General features: G+C 57.6%; 3 protein-coding genes across 5 annotated transcripts; all 3 read left to right on the top strand.

The window, feature by feature from the left end:
* The first annotated feature begins 1,361 nt into the window (after positions 1–1,361).
* On the top strand, positions 1,362–3,559 carry C1QA (complement C1q A chain). The gene is made up of 3 exons (XM_059830066.1): positions 1,362–1,402; positions 2,196–2,367; positions 2,505–3,559. Exons 2-3 carry the CDS (start codon positions 2,205–2,207, stop codon positions 3,071–3,073), a joined length of 732 nt encoding a protein of 243 aa, XP_059686049.1. The 5' UTR covers positions 1,362–1,402; positions 2,196–2,204; the 3' UTR covers positions 3,074–3,559.
* A 1,250-nt stretch (positions 3,560–4,809) lies between these two features.
* C1QC (complement C1q C chain) lies at positions 4,810–6,920 on the top strand. Of its 2 annotated transcripts, XM_059830042.1 has the most exons (3): positions 4,810–4,842; positions 5,524–5,713; positions 5,949–6,920. In XM_059830042.1, the coding sequence occupies exons 2-3, from the start codon at positions 5,533–5,535 to the stop codon at positions 6,503–6,505; spliced, it is 738 nt and encodes a 245-aa protein (XP_059686025.1). In that variant the 5' UTR covers positions 4,810–4,842; positions 5,524–5,532; the 3' UTR covers positions 6,506–6,920. The 2 variants fall into 2 exon arrangements, with proteins under 2 accessions (XP_059686025.1, XP_009810369.2); XM_009812067.2 differs by lacking the exon at positions 4,810–4,842 and having other exon boundaries at positions 5,515–5,713.
* Positions 6,921–8,078: 1,158 nt separating this feature from the next.
* C1QB (complement C1q B chain) lies at positions 8,079–10,610 on the top strand. 2 transcript variants are annotated; one of them, XM_009812066.2, is made up of 3 exons: positions 8,079–8,136; positions 9,372–9,531; positions 9,886–10,610. In XM_009812066.2, the coding sequence occupies exons 2-3, from the start codon at positions 9,372–9,374 to the stop codon at positions 10,458–10,460; spliced, it is 735 nt and encodes a 244-aa protein (XP_009810368.2). In that variant the 5' UTR covers positions 8,079–8,136; the 3' UTR covers positions 10,461–10,610. The 2 variants fall into 2 exon arrangements, with proteins under 2 accessions (XP_009810368.2, XP_059686034.1); XM_059830051.1 differs by having other exon boundaries at positions 9,369–9,531.
* The last annotated feature ends 1,984 nt before the right edge of the window (positions 10,611–12,594 follow it).

Genomic DNA, 12,594 nt, shown 5'->3' with positions numbered 1-12,594 from the left:
ATCTCCAAAGGTAATTATTAATGCAGATGCACAGATGAGCAAAGTTTTGTCTGGCAAGGGTCTCTGGGCTGATTTTTGGTTTCACACTAGACATTCTCTTTTTCAGCTGTTTTGGCAATTATGCAACACCTTCTTTGGGACCGCTAAAGACAGCAGGCAGGGGGTATGGAGGGTTTGCCAGCCCCCCTTGGCTTTGGGACCACCCTGATCCTGGGCCGGCACACCCTCCTCTTTCCTTGAACATCCTCTCCTGAGCTCCAGCTGCTGCTGCATTTGCTTTGGGGACCCCAATGCCTCTTTCTTGTGAAGGTCATTGCAGCTGCCACAGGACTCCTGAAAGGAGACTCCAGGTGGCTATGGATCAGAAAGTCCCTCCTAGCCACCCATAGCGTCCCCCATGGGGTGTCCTGGCTGGTCCCCAGGGTCCCAAGGATGTTCACCTGCTGGGGTCACTGTAGCACATCTCTTCCCTCTGCTCCCTGCCACGGTGGGGCTTTGGTACTGGTGGCATTTTTGGGCTCTTTTGTGGCAGAGCTGAATGTACATCCCTGGACACTTTCCCTGGGCTTGGTGATGTGAGGCATTGGCTTTTTCATTTTGCAGGTCTGGGTCAGGCAATGCACAGCTCCTGGGGTTGCCCAGATCCGGCTGGTGCAAGGCACAGTCACTCAAAGGGGACCAGGAGCAACCTAAGTGCCAGAGACCCCCATCTTCTCCTGCTCTGTTACAGAGACAAGGTCCCCAAACCACTGAAGTGAGGGCAGTGGGAAGGAGATGTCTCATCAAGGATGCTCAAGGCCCTGCTGAGCCACACAGACAATAATGGCCCCTTTGCTGGAACCCTGCTCTGTCAGGGTGTAGCACCAAGGTAGGCATCTGCAGGGGTCAGCCCCCAGCAGCAACAGCGATGACAAGGCTGGGTACTAGTGACAGCCACGCTCTGCCCATTGCCCAGTCCAGGAGCCATCAAGAGTGATCCTTGGGCCCCGCCAAGCACCTCTTGGATGGCCATGCCACCTAGTGCTCACATCACCTGTCCCCTCCTGCAGTGACAGAGCTCTGGCATGCCTTTGGGCACCCTCCAACTTTGCGTTGCTTTGTCCCTGCTGCAGGGACTGTGCTGCTGGGTCAGACTAGGAACCCTGCAGTCCTGCACTTTTGCTGACGAAGCTATTCCCTGACTGTGACCAGCACAGCCAGCGTTGAGTGAGGAAAGGGGAACAAGTTTCTCTCTTGTGCAGAGAAAGCGAAACTTGGCACTTCTCTTCCCCAACCAGGCAAACCACCGTGCATGCAAGTACATCACCCCCACCCTGCTCCTCTTCCTCCCTGCTCCCAGGGAAGAGCTTCCAGCAAACAGAGCTGCTGCTCAGACGGGTCTGTCTTCACCCCCAGCAAGGAGGTAAGTCACCACAAATGGCTGAGGAGACATGCCTCCTCTGCCACCTCTCTCCAGTCCTTGCTCCCTGTCCCCCTCTCTTTACTTCCCCTCTCCACAAGCGTTTAAAGCAGGAAAAAGGGGATAAGGTGGGGGCGGGGGGGGGGGGGGGGGCGCGGGCAATGCTGCAGGAATCAGTCCTTGCTCCATGTGGTTGTGGACACCATTGGGCTCTGCAGGCTTGTCCCAGCCTGAGTACCCCAGGTTTTGAGGTAGTTCTGTGTGCTCAGGACCCCCCTCCTCTCTCCCAGCTCTGTGTGTTGGAGATCTGGATCCCTTTTCCTGTTTATCCCTTTCCTGTTTATCCCTCCTCTGTTGTGTCTCTTGGCACACCTTCCTCACTTGTGCTCTCCATCCCATGGGACCACTGCCCTGTACATCAGTGCTTGCTCCCCCAACACTGGAAGAAGCATCCTCTGCATGCATCTGATGTGTGACCACCCATCCCCAGGACGTGCACCAAAGTGTTTATGCCATGCTCCATGTCCTGGGCTTTCCAATCCCACAGCCCTGCCATGGGCATGTCAGAGACTTTCAGTAACATCAATGACTTCAGATCACACAAGGGAACAGCCTCAAAATCCTTCCATGAAATTATTTTCACCATTGCATGTGGTGTCTGGCTATCTATGTTGGACAACACATGGGTGGTGTGGTAGGTCTGTGCATGATCTGATGAGAGCACTTGCATGACTGTGTCCAAGGTACATCCGTGTGTTTGCCTCCATCCCCAATTCCCTCACCCCTGTGCTTGTAGGGAGGCAGGATGCAAGCCGGGCTTTGGTTGGCGACCAGTACCCTGGCAGCAGTGCTGGGCTTGGTCCTGCTTGAGGATGGCGTGTGTCGGGCACCGGATGGCAAGGACGGCTTCCCAGGAGTCCCTGGCCTCGACGGGAGGCCAGGACAGAAGGGTGATGTGGGAGAGCCAGGTAAGGGGGAGGCGAGGATGTGTGGTGCAGGTGGCCTGGGAGCCTCAGGCCTCTTTTTAGGAGCATCACAGGCTGTAGGAGCAGCTTGGGAGATGCCAGACATGCATGAACTGCTCCTCCTCACCACTTCTCCCCAGGGAAATCAACATACAGGACGGGCATCCAGGGACTCAAAGGGGATGCAGGCGAGCCGGGGCTTCCTGGCATCCCAGGGAACCGGGGCTACCATGGCCTGCATGGCCCCCCCGGGTTCCCAGGGCAGCCAGGGCCAAAGGGGGACAAGGGGAAATTTGGCAATATCCTGGAGCAGCCACGTCCTGCCTTCTCTGCCTCGCGGAGGTCCCCACCATCCATGGGCAGGACCGTGGTGTTCGACAACATCGTCACCAACCAGGAGAGCTCTTACAGTCCCCAGACAGGGGAGTTCACCTGCCGTGTCCCCGGGCTCTACTACTTCGCCTACCAGGTGGTCTCCAGCGGGGACCTCTGCCTGAGCATCACCAAGAACAAGGAGCGTGTGGTCAGCTTCTGCGACTACAACAGCCGCAACATCCTGCAGGTGAACTCGGGCAGCAGTGTGCTCAGCCTGGCCGTGGGCGACCGGGTCTCCGTGAGCACCGACCCTGCCAGGGGCAGCATGATTTACAGCGGCTCTGAGGCAGACAGTGTCTTCAGTGGCTTCATGCTCTTCCCACAGACGGGATGATGGACCGCCAGTCCAGACCTGCTTAGCACCAGAGCATTGTGGTGTGCATGTCTGCATATGTTTTCTCCCTGTGAGTGTGTGGGATGGTTTAGTATCACAGCAAACCAGGATGGCCCCAAATTGAGCCACCAGACAGGTCCTGTGCTTCCGCCAGTGTCACAAAGTGGCCAGGCTGTGGGTCACTGCTGCAGCAGTGAGACCCCTTATAGCAGTTACCTGTGTGCTGAGCCTGCCTACTCCATCTTGGAGGCAGAGGACTCCTGGCACCAACAGCCCTTTCTGCTCCTGGGCACTCAGACCCCACATTGGCGGGGACCAGTTGTCACTGTGGCCGTCCACCAGCTGTGGGTCTTTATTCCTGAGTGGGAAATCACTGCGTGCCACTGCTTCTGCTACACTAACCATTGCAAATGCCTTTCTGGCGCTGGGCCACTACTGCCTCTCACATCCTCCCCATCAATATAAATAAACCCTTCTTCCAAGACAGCTGCTTGGGTTTTCTTTCCTGTTCATGCATCTTCCCCAAATCATCAACATCCTGGGCCCCTTCCCAAGCTGCCCAGGGAAGGACAAGATCCCAATTTGGCCCTGGCCAAGCACAGACCACAACTGCAAAGGCAGAAGAACAGGAGGGAACTGAGTGTACAAGCAGAGCTGGCACTTACAGGAACGGGAAATCTCTGGGACTAGCCTACGTGTGTCCTTTTCTGGATCAGTCCAAGCTAGCTGTCCTGTGGAAGGGTAAATACAGGCAGCAGATAATGCACGTCAACCACACGGTCCTCTCTTGGTACCCAAACTCTCCCAGGAAGGGGAGAGGCAGGTGTGGTCCTCCAGTCTCTCAGCAAGGAAGGGCAGGGACATCAGGGTGACCGATGGGGTTGTGGGGTGATGGTGGTGGGGTTGTGGGGTGATGATCTTCTCTCTTTGGCTTGGGGTGAGACTAGTGGGAAGTAGGGCAGACTGGGCAGATATCAGGCAGTCAGAAAGCATTAGGGAAGCCACACAGGTGCCATACCCTGGGACTGCTGCTCGGAGGAGCTGCTCCACACATGCTGGGCAGTCAAATGTCTCCATTCCTGGAGTGGTGAGGAGGAGGCCAGGTCACCTGCGAGGTGCAACCCCCGACCAGGGATGGTGGGGCACCAGTGCATTCAGCACCCACCAGAGCTGGTGGAGCACAGGGCAGGGTGCAGAGAGCACAACCAGCCTGCAGGTCAGAAACCCTCAAGGAGATCCTTCAGCTCCCATTGCCTATGGGTGCAGCATCTCCCTTCATAGCCAAGCGATGACCTTGCACCAGGCCATCGTTGCACAGATGGCTGCCTCCACAAAGCTGGCATGAGGGTCTGCTCCCCATCCACTTGCTGTCCTTCTGCTCAGAAATGAGTTAAGGATTGCGGTAAGGCAGGCGATTTGCAGAGCGATACTCCCTGTGGTGGATGGAGGGTTTGTGGCACATCTCTTGCCAGTGGCTCATCCCACCTCTGTCCTTCCAGCCCCTGCGGCTGCAGCGGCACGAGCACAGGTCTCACTGGACAGCCAGGAAAGTGCTTGCTCAGAGGAAACAATCAGGCAGGAGGATGTGAAACTTGGCTGGGGGACAGCTGGGGGTTCCGGGTTCCCAAGGACCCTTTCCTAACTCTGCGACTTCCTCTGGGAGGGTGTCACGGAGAGTCACCCACACCGTGCTGTGCCGGCAGGCAGTGCCAACAGCAGCCAGAGGGCTCATCAGTGCAGGATCCCGTGCCCTGCTCCCCCCACCAGAGGTAAGGGGTGCTGCAGGGTCCCTCTCTTTGGGGTGGGCTGCATGGGGAGTGGGGGTCCAGCAGCATCGCACAGTGCTGGGCTATGTGAGAGGAGGAGAAGAAGAAGACAGAGGCACTGCCAGGCTGCACACATGTCATGGGGGGGATGCACACTTGTCCTTGCTGGGGGAAGACCCAGTCCCCTGGGCCAGGTACTGTCCTGGAGGATCCCCAGCTGATGGGGGGCTTGATCCTGATGGGCAGACCCAGGGAAGTCAGGCTGCTGCTGGAGAAGGGTGAGATCAGCTGGGTCCAGGGTGCTCCATCCTCAGTGCAGCATGGTACAATGGTCTGCAGCGGCGTATGAATCTGCAGGGTGTTTGAGCCACTGGACTGGGAGAGCTTGGGGCTGGCCATGGGTACCGCAAGACCTCATGGCTCCATCCAGACTGAAAGTCCAATCCCCCTTGTGCCATCAGGGGCTGCCCTGGGGGTGGTGATGGGCCCAGGGTCCATCTCCACAGATCCACCTCCCCACCACCTGGCAGTTGGTATCGGAGGGACACTGAGGGCACAGCCATCGTAGCCAGGTGCTCCTGGTGCAGTCAGCCTCATAGCACAGCACCTCCTTTGCCCATGGCCTGGAAGCCACCCTGCCGTGGCCCCTCACCCCAGCACTTTCTTTCCCTTTCCATGCTCCAGAGCACCAAAATGAGGCAGAGCTTCTGGGAGCAGTTCCATCTGGCCCTCACCCTCCTACTCCTGAATCTGGGATCTGCTGTGACCGGAGATGCCCCTCACAGCTGCTATGGGATTCCAGGCCTGCCAGGCATGCCGGGTGTGCCAGGCAAGGATGGACGGGATGGGCTGAAGGGAGCCAAAGGCGAGCCAGGTGAGTGAGCAAGGAGGGGAGCAATGCAGGCTGTTGAAGGGGGGCCATTGAGTCCTCCATGGCCACTCTGCCTTGGTTTGCAGACTGTGGAGAGCATCCTCTGTGGACAGGGCAGGAGAAGAGGAGGTTGGAGACAGGCAACAACCCTCTCCTGCCCAAGGGAAGGGGCTGGAGGAGCCTCTCCCCACATCCTGCCATTGACCCTGACTCCCTTTCACTCCCCACCACCCCACAGGCATCCCGGCCACTTCTGCAACACAAGGGCCCAAGGGCATGAAAGGGGAACCAGGCAGCCCTGGCTTACCAGGCAAGACTGGCCCCATTGGTCCCCCTGGTCCCCCTGGAGACCCTGGGATGATGGGCATGGCTGGACAGCCAGGTATGCCAGGCAGTTACAAGCAGAAGCACCAGTCAGCATTTTCAGTGATGAGGCAGACCAGCGAGCACCCCTTGAAGAACGTCCCCGTGGTGTTCAACCACGTCATCACCAACACGAACCATGACTACAACACCACCACAGGCAAGTTCACCTGCAAGCTCCCTGGCCTCTACTACTTCGTCTTCCACACCTCGCAGACAGCCAATCTCTGTGTCATCCTGTACAAGAATGAGAACAAGATGGCCAGCTTCTGTGACCACAAGACCAACACCATGCAGGTCAGCTCTGGTGGGATCCTCCTCCACCTGGGTGCTGGGAATCAGGTCTGGCTGGCAGTGAATGACTACAACGGCATGGTGGGAATTGGGAACTCCGATAGCGTCTTCTCAGGGTTCCTGATCTTCCCAGACTAGAGGACCACCAGAGCCTACCCCAGCACGCTGACCTCTTCTCCCTGCCCTGCAAATGCTGCTGCTCACCACCAGGCTGTTGCTGATGCTCTAGGTTTCTCTGGTGGGTGGGAAGCCCCAGCAAGGGGGTAAGCCCCATGCCTGACACAACCCCCTGGCCTGGGAACCGAGCGCAGGCAGTCACTGAATGGGGGAACAGGCACGTCTGGATGCATCTGCACCCAGGGTGATGGTGCCAAGCCCCCAGGATCCTGCTGGCACTGCCATGTGCATCCACCCTGATAACCCCACATTACCTTCTGCTGCTGGAGCCAGAGGTCTCTCTGCATCTCTCCCCTTCCCACCTGAGTTGCACCAGGGACAGCCAGGTGTCCCAGAGCAGGCTTGCAGCAGCACCTTTGCCATGACCCAGCTGTGGAAAGTGTCAATAAAACCTTCTCCAGTGTGCCTGGCCTAGCGTGTTTTTTCCTCCATGACTTGCCTTTCTGCAGGTGGAGCCCATGTGTGGCCAGATGGATTTGGTGTGCACGCGTGCGTGTGTATGTGTGCACGACATCTGGACATCTGTGTGGCATCAGGACGTCACTGAGCCCTTGCTGGCTTGTCTGTGCTCAGCATCAGTGAGCATCACATACCATTCACAACCCCGGCTTTGCTTGGCGGGCTAGGACCCCCAGCTGCACTGACCGCAGGAAGGGGATGGTTCCCGTGCCCATGCACACAGCCCCCACCGAGGGGGGGACCAAGACTCCTCCAAGCAGGGGCCCTGATACTCTCCTTCCCCTCCAAGTGGATGTGATTCAGTTGCAGAGGGCCACAGACCATGCAGCAAACCTCATAGCCATGCCTCCAGTGGCTGGGACAGCCCCAGGGTCCCAGCCTCACCAGGGACAGGGCAGGGGAAGCACTGGCTTCCCTGAGACAGACCAAAGGAGCTGGTGGCTGTGGAGGCTGTAGAACCCACCAAAACCCAATGGAGATTCCTCCTGGTGGCACTTCTTGTACAGGGGAAAAGGAGGTCATCTCCCCTGAACATCCTGTGCTTCACCTCTGCAAGGCATCAGCAGAAAGCAGGAGTGGAAATGTTTTTACCGCAGGGTGAAATCTCTGCAACATTTAGGAGATCCTGGGGGACAGACTCAAGGTGATGGATGCTGAGACCCTGTAACATCCTCTGGGCCTGCCGGTACCTCCCAGCAGAGCCGGGTCTGTGCATAGAAGCCTAAGGGATGCTAGCTGAGTGCATGCACATTTCTACAGTCTTGAGGGGTTACCCCAAACTTGTCTGGAGCTCACAGCAGCGTTCCCCATAGCAAGCACACCCGAACAGGACCCAGGGGCCCTGCAGGGCAGAGCAGACATTCCTCAGCTCCCCAGGGCCAGAGCTGTACATCTGAGGGGCCGCAGGGTGCTGTTTGGGGACGGCATGTTCTGCTGAGCTGACGGACAACATTCGTGGTGGATATGAAAGTGCCACTGAAGAAAGGGCAGGAGCTAAAGATAAAAAAGGGATGTGGCCCAGATCCTTTCACAATAACCCTTCCAGCAAACTTCTGCTTTGCCTCACGGTCATTTCCAAGCAGGACGCTGGTGTGTCCTGCTCCATCTCCCCATCGTGCAACAAGAAGCTCAAGGTAAGAGAAAGTTATTAGCAAGGTTGAGCCCCAGATCCCTGCTGCAGGTAGGAGCATGCGGGGAATGGCAGCACCAGGGTGACAGTCACACCCTGCATCACTGGCACTTTGCTGTGGCGGAAGAGGGAGGGGGCTGCTGGGCTGGGGATGGTGGAGATCCCTGATGGGACCCCAACCCCTCCTGCTCCACCTGGGGGAAGGGGGAGATGGAAAGGGGAGATGGCAAAGGCCCAGAGGGGTGATCAGGGACTGAGCACCAGTCTGAAAGGTGTGCTGGGTGTGCTCTCTTGCCCTGAGATGCTCTTGTCATCTGCCTGGACCTAGACTGGAAGCCTGCGGATCGGTCCTTGTACCTGCCGCATCCGAATCAGAGCTACTGTGGCTGGAGGATCCAACTCATCGACTTCTGACATCAGAGTGTCAGTGCTGGGAAAATCCACCTGAGGCCACAGAGTGTGGCTGGGGTGATGTGATGTCCAGATACAGCCCCCAAATGCCCAGTGCTTACCACACATGCACCTGCACCAGGAGTTGGGGAAGGAGCTGAGCTGTGGCATGCAGGGAGGGCAGAAGGAAGATGGGACCCCAGGGACTGGAAGCCCAGATGACTGTCCCAGTAAGGCTGGTTAGACACAGAAATGCCCCCGGGATGAAGCAGGCGTGTGGTAGGACACAGCAGGAACCTGCAGGGTTTAGGAGGGCAGGTTTGGGAAGTTCATTGCCATCTGCAAGGACTAAAGCTGTCCCTCAGATATGCTGGTGGAAAGAAAGAGCTATCCCCTTGCAGATGATGAAACTGCTCTGGCCTGGGGAAGGATTTTACCCTGCAGGTGTGATCCTAAGATGGGACGGAGAATTTCTGCTCTGAGGGAGCAGTGGGGACTCAGAGCAGGAGAGACCTGCAGCACATGCCTGTGGCAGCAGCACGGCCAGGCTGGACATCAGACCTCTGGGACAGGCTAACCTGTCCCCAGACACTCAAGTGGCTCTGGGGACTTGCGAACTGGTAATTTAAGACTGAGAAGAGACTGACAAGCCCTCCCATGCCCAAAGGGGCTGGTCCCTCCGAGGCCATCAGGAAAGTGGATTTGGCTCTGCAGCAGGATGTTTTTCCTCCCTGATGGCATTATCCAGATGTTCTTCTAGTCATCATCCTCCAGAGCAGCACAGACTGCCTTCCCCATCCCTCCCACTGCCCAAGGCAAGCCCCTTGACATCCTTCTGTGCTCCAGCAGATGCAGACCGTGTGGGCAATCCTGATCTGCCTGGCTGGTGGGCAGCTTGCAAGTGCCACACTCTGCAAGACCTATGGCACCATCCCAGGCATCCCAGGGTCACCAGGACAGCCTGGCAGCAACGGCAGAGATGGGGAGAATGGCCTAAAGGGTGAACGAGGTAAGGAGGAGGCTGCAGGTGGGGAAAATGTCGCCTTGTGAAGACCGAGAGCAGGCAAAGGCAGTGCCAGGCACATGGTCCTGGGAAAGCAATCCATTTTCCAGCAGTCCCTTTGGGGTGTTATCAAGTGGGGGTGATGCCTGGGGACAGAAAGGGCTGGACAGATCGGAGCACCCCAAGGAACCTGGGGAGGGAGGGTGCACAAGAGCAAGGGGTGTCACGCCTGCCAGGTGGGCAGGGATCTCTGTTGATCCACGCCCCAGCACAGGTACCAGCGGTTTCCTTCCCAGTGCCCCCTCTGCAGACCCGCGGGGCTCGACTGCGACCACAATGACTCTTCCTCCTACTTTCTAGGGCCCCCTGGCCAGGTGGAGCACGAAGGAGACATGGGGGAGAAGGGAGACCCAGGAGTGCCGGGGCACCCTGGGAAGATTGGCCCTCGGGGCCCCCCGGGTTCAAAGGGACTACCAGGTCCCATGGGACTCCCTGGCCCTCAGGGGGACTCCGGAGACTACAAGACCACCCTCAAGTCCGCCTTCTCTGCTGCTAGGACTGTCAGCTCCTACCCACGCCGGGAGCAGCCCATCCGCTTCGACCGCATCATCACCAACGAGAAGGGCCACTACGAGAACCGGTATGGCCGCTTCATCTGCCGGGTTCCGGGCATCTACTACTTCACCTACCACGTCACCTCCAGGGGTAACCTGTGCCTCAGTGTGAAAAAGGGCCGGGGTGGCAGCAGGGGAGAGAAGGTAGTGACCTTCTGTGACTATGTGCACAGCAGCTACCAGGTCACCACGGGTGGTGTGGTCCTCAAGATGGCAGCGAACGAGTCCGTCTGGCTGGAGCCAACGGAGAAGAACTCCCTGGTGGGGATTGAAGGGTCCGACAGCATCTTCTCTGGCTTCCTGATCTTCCCCGAGGCTTAGCCCACCGACGGTGTTTCTCTGCAGCCCTTCCCCTGCCGTTGGCTGGCCCCTGCAGGGCTGAGGACTCCCCTGGAAATGACTCTTTGCTCCAGATTTGGTGCCCTAAGCCCATTGCTGCCAGTTGTGCACATTAAATGACAGCTCCTTGTGCTGCTGGTTCCTTCCTGCCTAGGATTTGGCGCTTTCCCCACGAGTAATGCTCAGATACCCAGGGCATTTCCTCCGGCACCCCTGGGTGCAGCCTGGGCTCATTAGTATCTTGTTACTGCTGAGCAGAGCCAGGCAATTCATGCATTCCTGCTGCGGCCCACACTGAGTATCTCCTTCCAGAGCCACCTAGAGAAAGTCCCAGCCCAGGGTTAGCAAAACACGGAGAGGAAGCCTGGTCTCTAGCGGGTGGTGGGATACACAACATAGTGGGAAAAGCAGGGCCACTGGGTACTGGTGGTAGATGGGGAGATGCTGCAGATGGTGCTGTACTGCAGAGCCCTGAGGCTGGTAGGATCTGGGGACACCAACCTCTCTTAGTCTTTTTTTGGGGTGGTGGTGACAATAATAACCACAGAAGCTTGTCAAAGCTGGTGGCAAGATGAGCCAGGTGAACGTGGGGAAGCCAGAGCTTGATGCCATGATGGAAGAGGTGTGGGGTACATGGCTATCCCCTGGTGCAGCTGGTCAGGGTCCAGACCAGCCCCATAACCCCAGAAGAGGACTGACATGTGCAAGTCCTACAGCACAGCCAAGCCCTCCTGGACATCCAAGGACCCAAGGAGCTCCAGACCAATAAGAGCCGAGGAGCCCAAGGATGTCCCTGTCCCCGGGGCAGGTGACAATCCAGCATTCTACCTGGGTGGGGGTTTGCCTACAGTCCCCAGCCCAGCCGTGGCAGCTGGTACCAAGACCTGTGGGGTGTGAAGCCATGAGGGTGTACACGGGGTGCTCAGGATGCAGGAGAGTTTTTGTGGGGATGTGGGATTTGAAAGGGGCTGGCTGGATAAAGGGTCTTGGGGGAGGAGTGGGATATGGGCTGGCTTTTATGAAGCATCGTTACTGAGCTCTCGGGGGCTGCTTATGGGTCCAGGGCCGCACACACAACACGGAGCTGCACAGGTCTCCCTGTCCCAGCGCCGGAGGATGCATCCCAGCCTTGCCTGGCACTGGTGCGGCCAGGGCGAAGGCTCCAGCATCTCTCCGGGACCATTTGCCGGCAGGTGGCACTGGAGGCTGGACCAGCCCGCACGCGCCGGCGGGAGCATCCTCGTCCCACAGGCTGGGAGGGTGAAGCTTGCAGGGACCGGGCAGAAGTCTGAGGCTCAGCTCTGCCTTGCCCGTAAGGTCTGGGAGGAGGCACCGGGCAGGATTAGTGCCGCCTCTTGCAGCCCTGCGTTAATGCTTTCTCCTTGCCACCTCACCGCTTGGTTCTTCCCCCAGCAAAATCTGTGGCTCCTGTCCCCAGGAATGCAGTCACCCCGTGCCCCCAGATCTCTACCTCCTATCAGAAAGTTGGGGCACAGATGTTCTGTGTTGCATCCCAAAGCTCTCCCTGTGCAGGAGTGCTGGGCTGCTTTTAAAATGTAGCTGCAACATTCATGCCATTTTGCAGCTGAGGACACAACATCCCAAATAAAATGGGGTCAGCAGGGCTGATGGAGAAAAAGATGAGGTATTTGACCCCCACAAAAAGAGCTCAAGCAGCGTACACCAGCTAAGTCTCCTGAACCCTCAGTAGGTCTGCAGGAGACACCAAACCAAGGAGCAGTCAATATGCTGGAGGACAGGGCTGCCATTCAAAGAGCCTTGACAGGCTGGAGAAATGAGCTGGCAGGAACCTACTAACATTTAATGGCGACAAATGCAAAGTCCTTCCTCTGGCATGGGGTAACCCCACACAATAGGACAGGCGGGGGGCAGGAGGAAGCTTTGCAGGAAGGGATCTGGGATGCTGGTGGACAGCAAGTTGAAGCTTTCTGCCTTTCTGAGTAATTGATATAATCATTTCAGACTTTTGAAAAGGTCTTTGTCAGGACCCCTCTGGAGTGGAGCTGGTTTTATTTTTCAAACTAATGTCTGACCTAACACCAGCATAAGCCAAAGGGTTTCTGGGGTCTTGGCTGTACCTGGAGAGAGTCAGCGG

This window comes from Gavia stellata, chromosome 27 (genome assembly GCF_030936135.1).
Source record: "Gavia stellata isolate bGavSte3 chromosome 27, bGavSte3.hap2, whole genome shotgun sequence".
Classification (NCBI taxonomy): domain Eukaryota; kingdom Metazoa; phylum Chordata; class Aves; order Gaviiformes; family Gaviidae; genus Gavia; species Gavia stellata.
The sequence above is the reverse complement of the archived record's forward strand: the minus strand, read 5'-3'. Positions and strand labels throughout refer to the sequence as shown.